We start from the raw sequence: 15,763 nt of genomic DNA, 5'->3' as shown, positions 1-15,763 counted from the left end.
ACACGTTGGAGCCTTACGATGTTTAGAACGATGTTATTACGATGTAGGAGCGTTACGATCTTTTAACCCTTTTTTATCCTAATATTAACAATATTACATTTTGTTACTCTCCATATTTAAAAACCAAGGTTTAAAAAAGAATATCTTTTATTTACCTTTCCAACGACATGGAAAATAAGCTTCATGTACAAGACATCACAAATCATAATTTGTTATAAAAAGTATCATTATAACAATCATTTATTATAAGGGTATTTCAAGCACATGAACACAGTTACAAAAAGTTCCACTCCTTTCACCAAAATTATGATTTGAATGTGCCAATCGCAGGACAAGCAATGGAATTCCACACTCATTAGAGAAGGTTTTCCGTAGTTTCATAACTAAGACCAGTAGATTTTATTAAAAAAATCTTTTTAAATATGTAAAAATTAATTTTGTTCTTATTATTGTATTATTTTTATACATCTTATTTCTCAATGTTTCATTATTTATGTAAATTACTTTTACTTGCAAATTGTTTATTTTTTATTTCACTGTATTTAAATATTATGACTACTGATAGCCCGCTTTTCCCTCCAGTTTACTTCAATTTTATAACATTTAATACAAGATCCAAAAACTCGATGAATCGGTCAATGGCACTTCGCACCAAATTGTTGAGATATACTATATTTCCAACGTTTCAACTATTTCTTCCAGAACAGTTTGCAATATCACACCATGGGATCGGTTGTGGATGTCGGCTGTTAGATTGTTTTAACCCCATCACCATCAAATTCTGCATTTTGATAACATTTTGACAGAAAAATGCAGATACAAGAGCAACAGTAGGTATAAAAACTACTTATTCTATCACGGCGACATCTTCTATTAACTATAGAAACTACAATTATAGTAATTCATAGCAAGACATATGGGGAACTTCACATTGTTATTTTTCATTGTTTAACAGTTCACTATTTTTGACAAAAATGAACAAACAGGGTGCTTAAAATCCTTTCGAAGGGAATGAAATTTCGACCTGCAGTCAAATACTTTTTTCTTGCAACAAAAATAAAATCAATTTAAAAAAAATCCAATTAATGCACGTAATAACAGGGCTTTATAGAAGCTCTAATCAAATTAATTAAAAGAACTATTTATTAAAAAATCGGGGCTCGTCACAAACAAGTATAACTGTACGTAAGTTCCAACTCAAGTCCGTTTAAGACAGTAACAAAATTCAACAGTCACAAAACAAAAAATAGACTTCGGCAAAATTATGAAATGTCACGCTAAAAAAAGAAATTACCAGCTTACCTTCACAGTTGTATAACTGTTAACATTGAAGAAAGGAAGATATCCGAAAATATAGTAATACATAGTGAAAAAAAACTTTAAAAAAATTTTAAACATTTATTTTCAAAAGTTTTTTTTTAAAAAATGTGTTCGAGCAGAGGAGTTTCAGCTGGATCATTTTAATGTAAAATCAGTTGAATCAATAAAGATTCGTAAAGAAAGTCGAGAAATATCTCAATTGTGTACACGAGAAAAAAAATAGCTAGGAGATAGGATATGTCAATAGATGTGAGTTAGAATCTACTTGGATCAGCAAATAGATTAATGTTCTCAGACAAGAGGATCAATGATAACAAGATGGAAAAATAGGAAAAAGAAAGAAAAAAAGACATACGCCCAGCCAGGATAATTTTTTTCATTAGTTTTTCTTCAGACAGGTGGCGGACCTTTTTAATTCATTTTAATTTATTTTTCATTTGCACACAGTCAACCTCTTAAAATAATATTTTAAATTTTTTAAGCTGCAACACACGGTTGATCGTTCGCAACACCGGAGGCAAACAGAAGATAACCACTTCCTCCTCCTGATATGTCCAATATATTGGACAACACTTGGTACAATTTTATATTATAGGCTTTTTTTAATATGATTTTACAATGCTATTGTCTAAGTAAAAATAAAACAGGATTAATCCTCGTTGGTCGGAGTTTATTAAAAAGCTTTAAGAAAGGTAAGAACTTCCCTGTAAGCAACTTTTAAAAAATAAGATATTTGTGTGCCATAAATCTGTAAATCTAGTGGATTTTGTATTATGACCAAAATGTGAATAAATAAGCGATAAATATCTTCTACAATATGCTGAAAATGTAAAAAGTTGAAAATTATCACTTTTTATGTAATAATTACAACTGTAATAAATAATTCTGCCGAAATAGGCAGCACTCTTGTCTCTTTTCCCACAACACAAATAGCGCCCTCTGTCGACAGAAGAATGGACAAAAAACTGATTCGTTGTTCTGTTTCTCTGTATTTTGTAATTGTTATGTGGATAGATTTTAAGAAATCATTAAAATTCTTTAAACTGCTTTTTTCAACCATTTATTTAATCAATCAATCATAAAACTAACCAAAAACGTTACCCATGTTCAATAATTGATCTTTTTACATATTTTATCGCATTTACGAGTTTTTTTTTCCCTCGGTTATAAGCATCAAAGTAAAATCGCAGTTTATTCCATCATGTAAATCTCGAGTCACAAAAGGTTATTTAAGGCTTCGGATTCTAGATTTAAAATAAAAAATGCGTGGAGGATTACTATGCGTGAAAAAATACTTATCCGATCAATATATCAAAGACTGAAAAAAAAACGCAAAGATTACTACAACGTAGAAAGTTAATTAATAGATCTCTTTGTCATGAGCTACTGAACAACATAAAAATAAAATAGGTCACATCAAACAATTACAATGCTCGTGTCATAACCTACTATTCACGGTGAGTGACATTTACTCTATTTGTAGCAATTTTTACACACCATCCTCTTTAAAAGTGATTTTGTCACGCTAAAAATATTCTATTTACATTTTTCTACCACTGTTAAAAGAAGTTAACATTTTATAAACATGGGAGATAGATATTGTATGCATAGAAAATAAAATTTACTTAAGAGCTGATCTTCGAATACTTTGCAGACAACGGACGAACCCATTTCACGGTGCAATATTCAGTGCGCAACTACTTATCAAAAGTAATTAGTTCCATTCAAACATTTAGATAATAAATAATTAAGGCTAAAAAAAATTTGTTTTACAGTTAAACAATACCGTTATAACTTTTACTATTCTTAGACTGAGTACAACCAAAGAAATCTGGATTTTTTGTGAGAAAACTGGATAATATCACGTGAATTTCCAGACAATAAGAATGAGCCGATAATGGAGAACTAATTTATGCCCTTTACGCTTTAATTTTATACAGAGACACAGTGTAAATATTTGATAAGCATTGATAAAATGTTTTTTTTTTAAAAATTAATCTTACATTTGGACTATATAATGTTTTTGAAATAACTTACTAACATTAATTTCAAACACTATTTTCAAATTGGCATGCTATTGAAGACATTATTATTTTCATTTATTTATTTATTATCATATTTTTTTACATATATTTTCATTTTCACTCGGCAAAGCCGTAATATGTATCATCTTGTCACACAAACGCACAATATAAAAATATATTTCAAAAACACTATCAAATTCACACAGCCTATCTTGATTTAATAATATTTATGGATATATAACAAAATGAAGACTGAACTTTAGAATGATGAACATCATCATAACATTGACACAAAATGAACATAAATAAACAAAAATATGGCAGCGATATTTTCAATTATCAATGTATTTTAAACTGTTTAATCTTCAAATCCACAGCATAAACTAACCCTTTATTTTAAATTTTTTATTTATTTATTAGTTATTAGAGGGCTCTACTGTCAAAAGGTCAAAACTTTTGGAAAGAAAAAAAAGAGTTACAGAAGAACGTTCTTCAGTATGAACTTGATCATAATGAAATCAAAACTTAAATATTTTCCATCTAATGCAAGGTTTCCAAGATACATGCAAGGTTTCCAACACACATGCAAAGCTACCGCGGCACGATTCCAAGATTTTCATTTACTTTTAATCAAAGCATAAATAATAAAATATTTGATTCGCTACTATTGCAACAAATCTAAAATTCGCAAAGATTGTTTCTTCCATTTTGACGTCTACAAAAACCTAGATCTGAGGACATTTTAAATTTAAGTTAAAAAAAAAATATACATATTCTGCATTGTCCACAAGAGATATGAAATATCCTATTCCCTTCATGCCCAAGGTTAGCAGACAGAAGTTATTCAATTTATCTTCATTAAAATTGCACTTTCGCTCACATTGTATTTGAAAGATAAATGTAGAAAACACAATCCAAAAATAGTTTTTGAAATAAACTTTAACACAATTTTTTTATCTGATATATTTTTTATTATTATGCATTTAGTTAATTGATAATATTTTTTATTACATTTAATTCTTGATCAATTATACTTAAAGAAGCACGTTATAGATCGAAACTATAAAAGAGTTGAAAAATAGAGATATCGGAAATCAGATTTTGCAATCACAGAAAAAATGTAAAAATACTTCAGAATACTGAAGTCAGTTGTTATAACCTCTTTAGGCCCACGCAGCAATAACAATAGACGATATAACGGAATATAAATGTTTTCAACACAAAAAAAAAAGCAAGATGGCAAAATGGTAAGACGAGATTATAAAACATTCATTTATACGAATTTAATAATTTTATATTAAATTAAGATAACGAAAATTATGTTTCGCCTCATGTAATTAAAATATGATAAAGAAAACAGGTCATGAGATAAGTTTCCCTAGCTACAAAAATTAAGACAAAAAGTAAATTAGCATACTCTTCATTTTAACTAAATCACAGCTATCCAGATAAACAAAAACTGGATCGTATAAGGCAACGACTAGAATAAGAAATTAGGAAAACCAATTAAAATGTTCTTCCTGTTGACGCGCCACAATTCCTATGGCAATCTCCTTGTTGTTAACCTTGAAGTTACCAAAAAAGTTATATGATAATTTTCTTTACACTGTTGAAGTCACATAAATTATTATCACAGTATAAAAATATAAAATGAAATAAAAACCGAAGGAACGTCTTAATACATTTTATAGTTTGACCTCCTTTAACCATACAAAAGCTTTTATTGGTATTGCCATAAAATAGCTATTTACATTTAAATTAACAAATGAACTAAATTATGTTAAAGCGAAATCTCTGATAAATAATAAAGCATTTTTTATGATTCTTTTATAATTTTAACATGGTTTATCAATGCTCTTTCGCCAAGAATATTAAAAAAGGCACAATTTAAGCGTCTTATACTTAAACAAAACTACAATTTTAAACTATGCAATCTTACCGTAAAGATTTATTAGAATCTTTACGGCAGGATCTTAGGATTAGAACGGACAAGAAACCAAAACATTTTATAAGTTAACTTTTTTTAAAAACCGCAAATTTGGCAACATTTTCCTACCTAGATGAATATTATCAAAACAAATGCCTTCTCATTTTTTTGCAAATTTTTATGAGCCCAGATAATGCAGCATTGGAGTAAGTTTCTAAAAGTTAAAAAATTAAACCACAAACGCTTTTCATTTTCTCAAACCTGTGAATTTCCTCCGTATTGACGCTATGCGCCATTTTAAGAAAATATATAGAGAGTGCTGAATATTATCTTAAATTAACCTAACAGTCATGAATAACTGTTGCTAACTCACGGTAGTTATTGAAATAGCATATTATTCGCAAAAAAAGCATCATTTCATGCGACTACTAGCCTTCGAAAAACGGACTCATGGTTTTAAATTTTTTCTTACCCTTTCATTATACTTTCACGATGGTATTCTGAACTATTCCTTTTGTAAAATTAACAAATATTTCTTATCATTAGTGTTGCAGACGATTTATACTCGCAGTAAACCTAATCTTTAAGCACTGTTTATACTGCGATACGTAATATTCGGATTAATATTGTCTATAATCTTGTAAGTAACAAACTCAGATTTTATTGATAATAGTAATTATGTATGAGTACATTGCGAGGAAAACCACTAAAAACCTGCCACGGTTAGCCTAATGTTAAGGAGATTTCAATTCATGAACAGTCTACCACAGAGGATATTTCATGTCAGCACTATGGTTGGTGCGAGTAAAGAGCAGAATTCGTATAAACTAGCTGAATAGAAAAAATTTTATAAGACGGACCACTCTTTCTTAAAAAGAGATGATTTTATTTAATCTTTTTTAATTATCGCTAAAGCGATTTCAGAGAATTATTTTTAATTAGACGGAGCTACATGAGAGCCGTCTGTCATTGTGGAAGTTACAAAATCTTCTGCCGGTTGGGGCGCTGACGCGCATGCGCGCCAACATCCCGCCCGGCCTTGCAATGTTCATGCAAGAACTTAACATATAAAATTTTTACAAATAAACACAAATATTACATACTTGACAATATAAGACATAAATATTATAAAATGTAAAACAGAATATATAACATAATGAAAAATACAGTATTTTTTTTATGTATCGATAGGCAAGACAGCTATTTTAGAAACAGCTCTTTTAAATACCCCAGATTTTGTGCGAATTTTTACTACACGCACTTTATTATCCGAACCATGATAAACATAAATTATTCGGCCTAAAATCCAGGTATTTAAAGGCAAGAAATCTTCTTTTACAAGTACCATCTGTCCTATCTTTAAATCATTTTTTGTTACCGTTTTCAGACACTAAAAGAGTTTTAGGTTTAGAGGGAAACATTGGGTGCTTTTTTATTTTTGTTTCGTATGAACAGTTTCTATCTACGGATAAAAGTACAGCTTCCCGTTGCTCTAAAAAGGTTATGAATTCATTAAAAGAGGGAATTTCTTTTGTTTTTTGTAACAATTCAAAGTTTTTACGAGATTCTTTATCTAGTTTTTTCAACATTATAGTTTGTAAAAATATATCAAATAGAGGATCTTGATTATATTTTAACACCTTTAGAGCTCTTAAATTTTTATTCAAACAATCAATCATGGCGCGAATTTCTTCAGCATTTTCTTTTTCTATTTTCTTAAAATTCAAAATAGATTGAATGTGAATATCTACAACTAATCTTTTATTGTCATATCTTGAAATTAATGCTTCATATAAAGAAGTAAATGTATCGAAGGTAGAAGCAAATTCTTTCACTTCATTAGCAAGACAAGAATTTAAATAATATAGTTTCTGTGTTTCACTAAGTTGACTGTTAGAAGAAATTAAATCATCAAATTGATTTTTAAAACTAGAAAAATGTTCATATTTTCCGGAAAATATAGGAAGATTAACTGGAGGAATTTTTAATACAGTTTCTAAGTTATCATTTAGTTTATGATTATTCTCTGTCTTATTATTAGAATCAGAGTTCAATAGTTTATTAGAATTTATTAATTTTAAAATTCCTACCTCTAAATTATCCAGCCGTTCATCACACTGATTCAAATCAGTATCGATGGTGTCAATATCACCAGGTTGAATGTCCAAGTTGTAGTATTCTTGTCGCAATGACTCACTTCTATTTTTTAAGACTTCTACACTTTTAAGTTTGACATTTAACTCCGTGATATCACGCAGATCATCAATTTGTAGAAAGTTTTCTAGGCGGGTAATTTTGCCTTTAAATGAAGTTCTTGATCTATTTATGACGTCCATAGGCTTAGCCATTGTTCTGGTTCAAACTCCGGCTCGACGGACCAGATGAATAGAAAAAATTTTATAAGACGGACCACTCTTTCTTAAAAAGAGATGATTTTATTTAATCTTTTTTAATTATCGCTAAAGCGATTTCAGAGAATTATTTTTAATTAGACGGAGCTACATGAGAGCCGTCTGTCATTGTGGAAGTTACAAAATCTTCTGCCGGTTGGGGCGCTGACGCGCATGCGCGCCAACACTAGCCACGGCTGAGATCCAAACCTGGGTCACATAACTGGAAGGCGAACGTTCTATCCACTCTAACAATCGATATATTATTTTAATGTTCCATTCTAACTATCGATATATAATTTTTATATTATATTAACGATAAACAGGCGACCCAATTATTTTTCTATTATTCTTGGCATTGAACAGCCGACCCAATTATAAGTTCACGACTGTCAATGTTCAAATCCGTAACCTTTTAATTCTGAACTCAACCCAGAAGACAAAGGAACTCCAAGAGCAAACATTAGAAAAATCTAGCCTTCTGCGTGGAGGACTTTTTAATGGAACTAACCCGCATTTTCTTTACATGGGAGAGGAAAACCGTGAAAATCTTGCACAGTTTCGCCGACATTTTGTGATAGGTCCTGCTTTTGTAAAATTGTGAAAAAATTACTCGTAATTTGTGAATGTAAAATAAACGTTAAGTCACATTCTTTCTACCAGGGTCCTGCTTTTATGAATTTTTGCAAATAGAGTCCTGTTATTGCAAAAACCTTTTTCAATGAGTTTTAAATTGTAAATAGATACATGATTACGCTCAACACTGTAAAAATATAATTTTTAAAAAATTAAATTTTCAAAAATAAACAGCAATTGCTACTTATAAATTAGAGATGCAACATTTGGTATTTATCCTACACTGCTGAACGCAGCATATTCATTTCGGACGAATAATGGAAGAAGCGTCTGCCGAAGACAAAAATTCATTTACATCCATCTTTCTTTTATTTTTTTCCCCCTGGGAAAAGTTTAAATATTTTGTGAAGGGTCCGTTTTTATGAAAAGATATTTGTGAATGATCCGTTAACGGACCCAAATTTCTTCTAAACAGACCCCTGGACTAACCTATGATCAGTCTACCATTGAAGATATTTTACGACAGCAGTGCAGTCACTGGGAGTCGGGAGCAGAAATATTATCAACCAGCTACCGCTAGAATTCGAACGTGTGTCCCCTAATAGGACAGAGCAAACACTATCCCCTGAACCACATGGCTCTATCAATAGATATTGAAAGTAAGTTTTTGCTTGTAAGGACCGATTGGAGACAACAGGGAGCCTTGACAATATAACACAACAAATATCAGCTATTCAGCTGCTTTATTGCACGCTAAAGCTTCCCGTACGGTACTTTTTAACCACAGTTAAATATTTTTCATTATATAATGCTCTACATCTTACTTTATAATTTCCCGTTCTTAAGTGCCCTGTTTCCGTGCAGCTAATCAAAATATAATGTAAGATTGAAAACCTTAACAGAGATAGATAACGACTTTTTAATACAGAAAAAAATATGTAGTATTTCTAAATTTTAAAAACCGTCAACATAGAAGCCGTGAACAGCCTCAGTGATGCATAAATAGCATCATAAAACTCTTTTAAGTTTTATATTTTCAAGCAACAAGTTGAAAAAGTAGTTTAAAGCAAGAAGATTAGTCTAGCGTAATAAAACTGGCCGTAAAATTAGGTCAACATCAAGTTTCTCTTTACGGATGCATGATGTTGTATAAGCATTAGGTAAAGAATCACGTTTCTTTTTCCTTCTTTTTTTTTTTCACGGCAAACAACAATGATGAATAAATAAATGTCGTGTTAGCTAAATAAGAATAATCAAAACTTTTATTTCTTACATTATTCCATGGAATCATTATTATCCTAAAGAGTTACTAAATTTAGATTGTCTGGGTAAATGGTTAAGAGAAACGTTACCTATGATTTCAGAAACTATTTGATACATCTTTTTATTTCCAGAATACCAGAGCGAGAACATAAATGCGGATTTCAAATAATATAATCAAAATTTGTTTTGGATTAACCCTTTGACGCAGATGGGACACAGATGTCCCTTTTACATATTTTTTTCATACAAGCAAAAATATTTTTCGATATTTTTTCTATTATAAAAAAAAAGCAGCCTAAGAGTTACTAAAAAAATCTGTTAGGTTATCGAAATTATATTTGTATTAATATATAAAATCTAAAAAGAGTTTTAAAAAATTCATTTTTATTCATATTCAAAAATTTATCAATGTAAAAAATTTCAATGATAAAAAAAATTATTTTTAAAAAAAATCAATGGTGAATAACTGTTTCTCGGATCTAAACAACTGGAAATTGGAACAAAGTGAGCCTTGCTTGAAATATTTTACCTTTAACTCCGGTTATGAAATACTGTATGAAAAGTCGCCGTTGATTCATACAGTATTTCATAACCATAAATTATTAAAAATGCTATATGTAATATTTTTCCCTTGTTTCGACCTAAATTAATAAAAATTATGAAAAATAAGTTTAATGAATATTCCGCGTCAAAGAGTTAGAAACAGCAAATTAATAAAAATTATGAAAAATATGTTTAATGAATATTCAAAGAGTTAGAAACAGCAAATTAATAAAAATTATGAAAAATATGTTCAATGAATATTCCATATCAAATAGTTAGAAACAGCATTTACGAAATGTATCAGTTTCTACAGGGTAACTGCACATAAAGTAACATGCACCGGGGTAAAATGAATATCTAGTATCAAAATAGTCACAATTGAAGCTGAAATGTTTTTAATATTAACTTCCACTATCAAAATAAAATTTCATAAATATTCTGGTAGCTACAAACATAATGTAAAAAGAATTTTATACATATTTTACGACCACTTAAAAATTTTTTCCAGGTGCGTATGAACACCTGTTCTAGCATACACAACACAAGACAAATGCTGCTTTCATTTCAAAATAAATACAAAACGTATTTGCTTTGACTATATTTAGCCGACTCTGATATTAAATTACAGGAGTTATAGCGCAGAGCAACGATGGCTAACATTGAGCACTTTTAGTTAAAAAATCTCAAATATGTCACTCCAATAAATTAAAATTCGCAATAAAAAATTTTACATTGCTAAAAGTTACAAAATAATAAGATCAGAAATTTAAAACCATGTATTTATTTTTAACATATTACAAAATTCTTTCGATTAATAGATTAATTGAAATAAATATTAAATGATATTAAAATAATTATGGAAATTAGTTTTCAATAAGCAATTTATAGTTGCAGACATAAAATTATCATAGTCATTTAAAAAAAAAATTAACAATAATTTTACAAACACAAATAATTAAGAAGTAAAACTTATACGCACATTGTGATTTTCACTAATTTTTCGATACTCGGTGACTAAGTTAAAGTTAAGATGTTCACCATGATGAACACTACTTGTTTTTAACTAAATTCATTATGAAGCAGCAATAATAAAGTACATCCATTCCAAAACTGGAAAAAAAGACGAGTAGTAAGCTTTCTTTAAAAAAAAAAAAAAAAAAAAAAAAAAAAAAAAAAAAAGAGGGAGAGAAAGAAAGGGGGGGGGAGAAAGAAAAACGTTGTAAAAATCATTTTTACAGTTGGGGAAAGGTTTGCGTGCCACTTGCAGCACGCTTCCGTGCATTCCGCAGTACAAATATAAAAAAAATCAAAGTAAGCGACAAAAAATTCAAAATTGAGATTTTTATATATTTGGCATTTTTATATAAGCTACTTCATTTATAGCAACAAAAAAATGAACAATTTGGTTTTATCAGTTTTTTAAATTTCAATTTTAGCATTAATAACATTAGCAATTATAGAAAGAAAACAGCTGCCGAGTCACTTTTCTCGAAATTGGTCATGAAGCACTTATTTTGTTTTTTCAATTGCAAGACCGTCAATTCATGTCGTGGGGCAATATTAAGCTTATAAATAAGGACATTTTCCAGTTTTCACCACTTAGTTTACTTTCAAAAAAGCAATTTAGTTTAGAAACACAAAATTATTAATAAGTTGTGATGGCCATTGTACATCATTAATAAAATGGGATAGTTATAACTGAGTGGCCGACTGTAAATTCAAAATGCATGACAGCCAGAACGGGCTACACTGCGATCAACTCTAATGATGTTACGCAGTAAAAGTAAAGAAATATAGCAGTGTTATAAACCAAATCTTATGAAAAACGGAAAGAAAAAAGAAACAACAAAAAAAAATCCAGAAAGATGCGTCAGAGTTGCGGAATCCAAAGCAGACCCTTAAAAAGTTGAGTTTATCTCAAATGTACTACGTTATATTTTGCTAGTTTCGTTAAAACCAATATTTTCAGAAAAAGCCCAAAATAGAATAATTTTTATATCTAATATCTATCTTACTGAGAAAAAAAAACTAACCAAAAAAGAATAACAAAATTTAGTTTTTTAATTGATTAATTGATGATTTTCATAATTTTTAACTGATGTTTTTCATAAGAAACATGATTAACTTTATTTTTCCTATGATGCTTCATATCCTCATCCAACATAAAATTATTAACCCAAACGCTAAATAATCTTGTGAAATGCTTTTTAGGCAATCCAGTCATCAGTTACTGTCTGTGATTACTGAAAACAAAAGTTGCGTAGTTTTCTCCAATTGAAATTTTAAATCAATTAACCAATAATACATAATAATACATAATCTAAAAAAATAATGAGAAAAATAAGAGGAACAGGACTGTCAGTGATTACTGAATATGAAAATCGTGTAATTTTCTCCAATAGTAATTCTAATTCAATTTATCAATAATAAAAAATAATCCGTATTCTAAAAGTGTAATAAAAATAAACTGAACAGAAACAAGACTGGTTTAAATTATTTTTATAACAAAAATTTATAATAATATAGTATTAAGATAAAATCGAACCTAAAATCAACAATTTCTTGTTTGTAATATTTCCAATTTTTTGTAATATCACTACAGTTAATGCAACAAATAATTACAAAGATGTAGTATGCAATGAAAATCCAAAAATTAAAATCTATTAGAAAACTTATCAAGCCAATTTATTTTAATAAAAAAAAATTTAAATTTCACAATTAAATATACTAATTGGATGGAAAATGGTATAGTGAAAAATGTTCATTGTAGCCTCATCTTGTCATCATTAACAATGGTTATTTTTACTCAGTTTGTTACCTAATAAAAATCTATTTTAACTTCGTGATCAAATTTCCGAACGGGGAACGATTTAAACGTTCTCAGAAGACAATAATAGTTCGACAAATTGCAATAAGTTTCATTTTAATTGAGGCATAAAAGAAAGCATTTCCCAACAACAATGATAATGACATCAACACTCAGCACAACGACTAAGTTCATTAACTACGTAGTAGTCCACTTTTAAAAACAAGATATCTGTAGATATGCATCAGAGACCTAATTATGATAATTAGGATTTCACTTTGGCTGTTTTTAATTAAAATTAAAAAAAGCTTGCTTATTTTCAGAGATATAAAATAGATCTGCTGATAAAAAAACGCATTAAAAAAAATATAGATTTAAACAGTATAAATATTTATTTTTTGCCAAATATTCTCCCGAAAGTCATTATAACAAAAAAATCTATAAACAGTGAATGTTTCCAATCATAGTTTAGAATAAGAACTTTCTTACTAGCACCAAACTAAACAAAATAAAAATATGGTTTAGTATAAAAAACAAGTAAAAGCTATTAAGCATAAACCATTAAAATATTAAATATAGGGATTCGAAAATAGCCATTCGCAAATCTAAAACAATTTATCTGATATGTTCCCGAATTTTAACTATCTTTTTGGAATTATTAACCTATTTAGGAGAAAATCCTATCGATCTCAGTCTTGGATTTCAAGTTATTGAGTTCGGGCGGGTATAGTTAGCTCGAGTTCATCAATACCAAGTACTGACCAGTATTACTAAATTTACGACAGGTCTTACTCAATTTAGAAAAATTCTTGACAATAATAAATCCTGTCATTATTGGAAAAAAAATAATAGATGCTATTAAACTAGTCTTATGAAATATTAATGAACTATAAATCTAATTCAAAGACAATTACGAACCATTAAAATATATTCTACGGCGATATTCAGTATTGAAATCACCAGTTGTGGAAAATATTGGTAATTTTAAAGCTTAAGGTAAAAATGTCACAAATATAATGCAAAATGTTTTTGGCTCTCTATTTTTATTCATTAGATTAAAAAAAATATGTAAAATATGTTTTAAATTTTTTTAAACAAGAGCAACTTTTTTTTTTGACAGCGGTATACAATAACTAAAAAATGCCATATTGGGAGCAACGATAATTACATAAAGCTTTAATCTTAAACATGATTGGTGTTATAAGTTTCTTATATTAAAAAAACATGTATGACTCACACCGCTAAACTAATTTTTTTTACTCAAGTACAAATTGTATAAGTAATAATTTTAAAAAAAAGAGAGCATTGATTGTAAAAGGAATATACGTAGGTACAAGTCTAGACATTTAGAGGTTTATAAAAAAGAAACAGAAAATAAAAAATAGTACAAAAAAAATATTAATAAATAAACATTTATTAAATAAGTACACTATTCAGAAAACAAGTTCTATTTTTAAAGTTACTTATACAGTTATTGAATATTGTGATGATCTTAATCGAATTTTCCTATTCATTTTGTCCAGTTTTATTTTAACAACATTCTCAGAAATTACGTTTCACCGCAAGCGTTGAACTCTAGCTAACAAAATTTGCAAGACGATTTGGTTATAATTAAATTTAGGCTCGCTCAGAGACAATAATAAACAGAACAGTAGCAAGAATCTCTTTATTTAAAAAGAAGAAAAAGTTCTGTGTAGGAGGGTTGCCAACCGAACAGTTTTTCTTTTTTTAACCACTGAAAAAAGGTGGATTTTTATTAAAACAAAATATTTTTCAAAAATGAGATCAAATGAAAGAAACACAATTCTGTTTTAAAAAATTACAGAGGTGTGATTGGATATTAGGAACTAAATGGAACAGCAGATTTGCACTTTCGAAACTTGTTAGTTTAATGCAACAGCTGTAAACTTTAAAAGCGACAATAATTCTAAACTACTTGGAATTATAATAATTTCCCAACTTTTACAACCAAATATGTTGTCATTAATATTTGGAACGGATGTTACAGTTTTGAAGAAAATTCCTGTTAAAAACAATATTTAGCAAAACTTTAAAAAACGCTTATTCAGAAGCAATTTAAAGCACTAACTGGGATGCTTGAGAACATGACTAATATGTTTAAAGTGATTTTGAGTTGGTTTCTACGTAAATAGGGTGAATTGCATCACAATAACTACTAACATTTTTTTAACTAGTTATGTAATAAGCTTTCAAGAAATAAAAGTAAAAACTAACTGAATAAAAGTAAACAAAAAAAAAAAGTTGAAAGGAAAAATACAATAATTAATCTGCACAGTAAACATTTTAACTAGTACAAATATCTTATTAAATATTTACCTTTAATGTTATAAATTGTAATAATAAAATAAAAAAACAAATAACCCTTTCAGTGGCCATTAAAAATAATTCTATTTAGCTACCAGTTTTTTTTAATATAATGTTTTACATCTTATTTGAAACTACATTTAAAAAAGAAACTATCAATAGGAAGAAATTGATGGTAAGATTTATAAAACAATTTTTCTTAAATAAATCTATGATAATGTGATAAAAAAAATAGAAATTAAAGATAAAATAAATGGATGAAATTTTTTTATTATTATATCTACTCCGTAAAACACTATGGAAACTTAAACCTTATATTTTTCGGTTATAAATGTTTTTATGTATATTTAAAACATTAGTACACTAAACATCTTAAAACTGGCTTATTTATTTTGTAGCTCATATTTATTTCATAAATCTATTATTACTTACAGTGTTTCTGAAAATAAAGTTTTATTCTGAAAAAGAAAAAGCCAAATTTCCGCAACTTAAAGACAAGAAAACATCTAAAATCCTAGTGGCATTATATAACTTGTAGTACGCAGTAATAATTGCTTGGTAGCATAAACGTTTATATTTTTGAATATTG

General features: G+C 28.5%; 1 protein-coding gene across 2 annotated transcripts in view; it reads right to left on the bottom strand.

The window, feature by feature from the left end:
• LOC107440467 (lateral signaling target protein 2 homolog) overlaps nt 1-15,763 on the bottom strand; it is a 68,653-nt gene that overhangs the window by 33,809 nt on the left and 19,081 nt on the right. The window contains exon 1 of one of the 2 annotated variants that reach the window (XM_043049038.3): nt 1,303-1,380. The exons of the other annotated variant lie outside the window; for it this stretch is intronic. Coding sequence (XP_042904972.3) covers nt 1,303-1,365 — 63 coding nt within the window. The 5' untranslated portion in view covers nt 1,366-1,380. Of the gene's footprint in view, nt 1-1,302; nt 1,381-15,763 lie in introns of those variants that run through there. 2 annotated transcript variants of the gene reach the window in all.

Source organism: Parasteatoda tepidariorum, chromosome 8 (assembly GCF_982258835.1).
Source record: "Parasteatoda tepidariorum strain Cologne lab strain chromosome 8, Ptep-v5.0, whole genome shotgun sequence".
Classification (NCBI taxonomy): Eukaryota; Metazoa; Arthropoda; class Arachnida; order Araneae; family Theridiidae; genus Parasteatoda; species Parasteatoda tepidariorum.
Note: the sequence above shows the minus strand (reverse complement) of the source record. Positions and strands in the feature narration are given on the sequence as shown.